This window comes from Onychomys torridus, chromosome 8, assembly GCF_903995425.1.
Source record: "Onychomys torridus chromosome 8, mOncTor1.1, whole genome shotgun sequence".
NCBI classification, from domain to species: Eukaryota; Metazoa; Chordata; class Mammalia; order Rodentia; family Cricetidae; genus Onychomys; species Onychomys torridus.
Window position 1 is genome coordinate 92,621,332 of NC_050450.1, and position 1,405 is coordinate 92,622,736.

At 44.6% G+C, this 1,405-nt stretch overlaps 1 protein-coding gene across 1 annotated transcript; it reads right to left on the reverse strand.

Annotated features, from left to right (window-relative positions):
- Nucleotides 1–324: 324 nt before the first annotated feature.
- LOC118590142 (40S ribosomal protein S26-like) lies at nt 325–696 on the reverse strand. The gene is given in 1 exon segment (XM_036198013.1): nt 325–696. A coding segment is annotated over 1 exon segment (348 nt). The 3' UTR covers nt 325–348.
- Between the last annotated feature and the right edge of the window lie 709 nt (nt 697–1,405).

Below are 1,405 nucleotides of genomic sequence, written 5' to 3' on the forward strand. Positions count from 1 at the left end.
TCTCTCCTCCCCGTCTTTACCCTTTCTCCTCCTTCCTCTCCACATTCTACTTCTTTTTTTAAAGTGTGTGAGTATTTGGCCTACATGTATGTCTGTGCACTCTGTCCAGTGCTCATGGAGGTCAGAAGGGGTATCAGATGTCCTGGGAACTGGAGTCACAGACAGTTGTGAGCTGCCACGTGGGTGCTGGGAATGGAACCCTAGTCATCTGGATGAGTGGCCGTGCTACCACTTCTCCAGCCCACAGAAGCTTTTTTTTTTTTTTTTTTTTTTTATCACATTCAAAAGAATGTAAGTCCATTTTAGTTTTCTAAGGTGTTTTTCTTCTGTCTTTATGAAGCCATCTCTTTACATGGGCTTTGGTGGAGGTCGTGGATCAGCACCAGCAGGTCTAAATTGTGGTGGGGGTGTGTGGTCCTCGCGGGCTTCCCGGGATCGATTCCTGACTGCCTTGCTATGAATAGCACAGCTCACGCAGCAGTGCAGCTTGACGTAGAGCTAGGGAAGCACCTACACGTCGAAGACACTTGCTTCGGATATGTCCCTGCCAGCAGCGGCCTCTACGATGTTCAGAATGACGAACTTCTTAATGGCCTTGTCTTTGGGCGCGCACCGGGCACAGTTCGTGCAGCGGATTGGCTGCACATGGCCGCGGCCCTTTTTGGCCCGACTGTTGTTTCTCCTTTTTTTGGTCATCTTGGAGCCAAGACCCGAAAGAGCGAGAAGCTTCTTAAAATAGTTTTTTTTATAAGCATCCCATCATTTTGCTTCCAATTTTACTGAAATCTGTCATCTACTTCCCTTCCTCCATAAACTTTTTATTAACGTCCTAACATTACTATTTTTCAGTTTATTTTCCTTTCTCTCTCCTACCCCCTTTTTCCTCTTCCTCCCTCCCTTCTCCTCCTCCTTCCCACCTGTCTCTCTCAGGGTCTCACTATATAGCTCAGGTTGACCTAGAACTCACTATGCAACTCAGGCAGACCCAGAACTTTGGTCATCTTACCTCAGCTTTCCTGGCTATTGGGTAGTTTTCCTTAAATATTGTTTTCATTGAACTAAACAGAATTCAATTTGACAGACATTATTTTTGAGGTGGGGGGCATCTATAAAGTAGTTTCCTGAAAGAGGAAAAAGGAAAATTCTTGCCTTCTGGAAGCAGTAAGAACACAAAATGTTTTGGTTGTGTTCTGTTCTGAGTGCTGCAGGAGCACAGGGACAGGCTCCATGTTCTGGACACACCTAACTCACAAGTTAGAGTTTAAAGGGGAATCTGGGTAAAGAAAAACATCCTCCTCTTTCTCATGTTAGTGATTATTACTGTTTTCTCTTATGAGAATGTGGGATAATCAGGATGGATATTAATTTTAACTACTTGTTTTGGTATGCACAATGCAGCACTTCC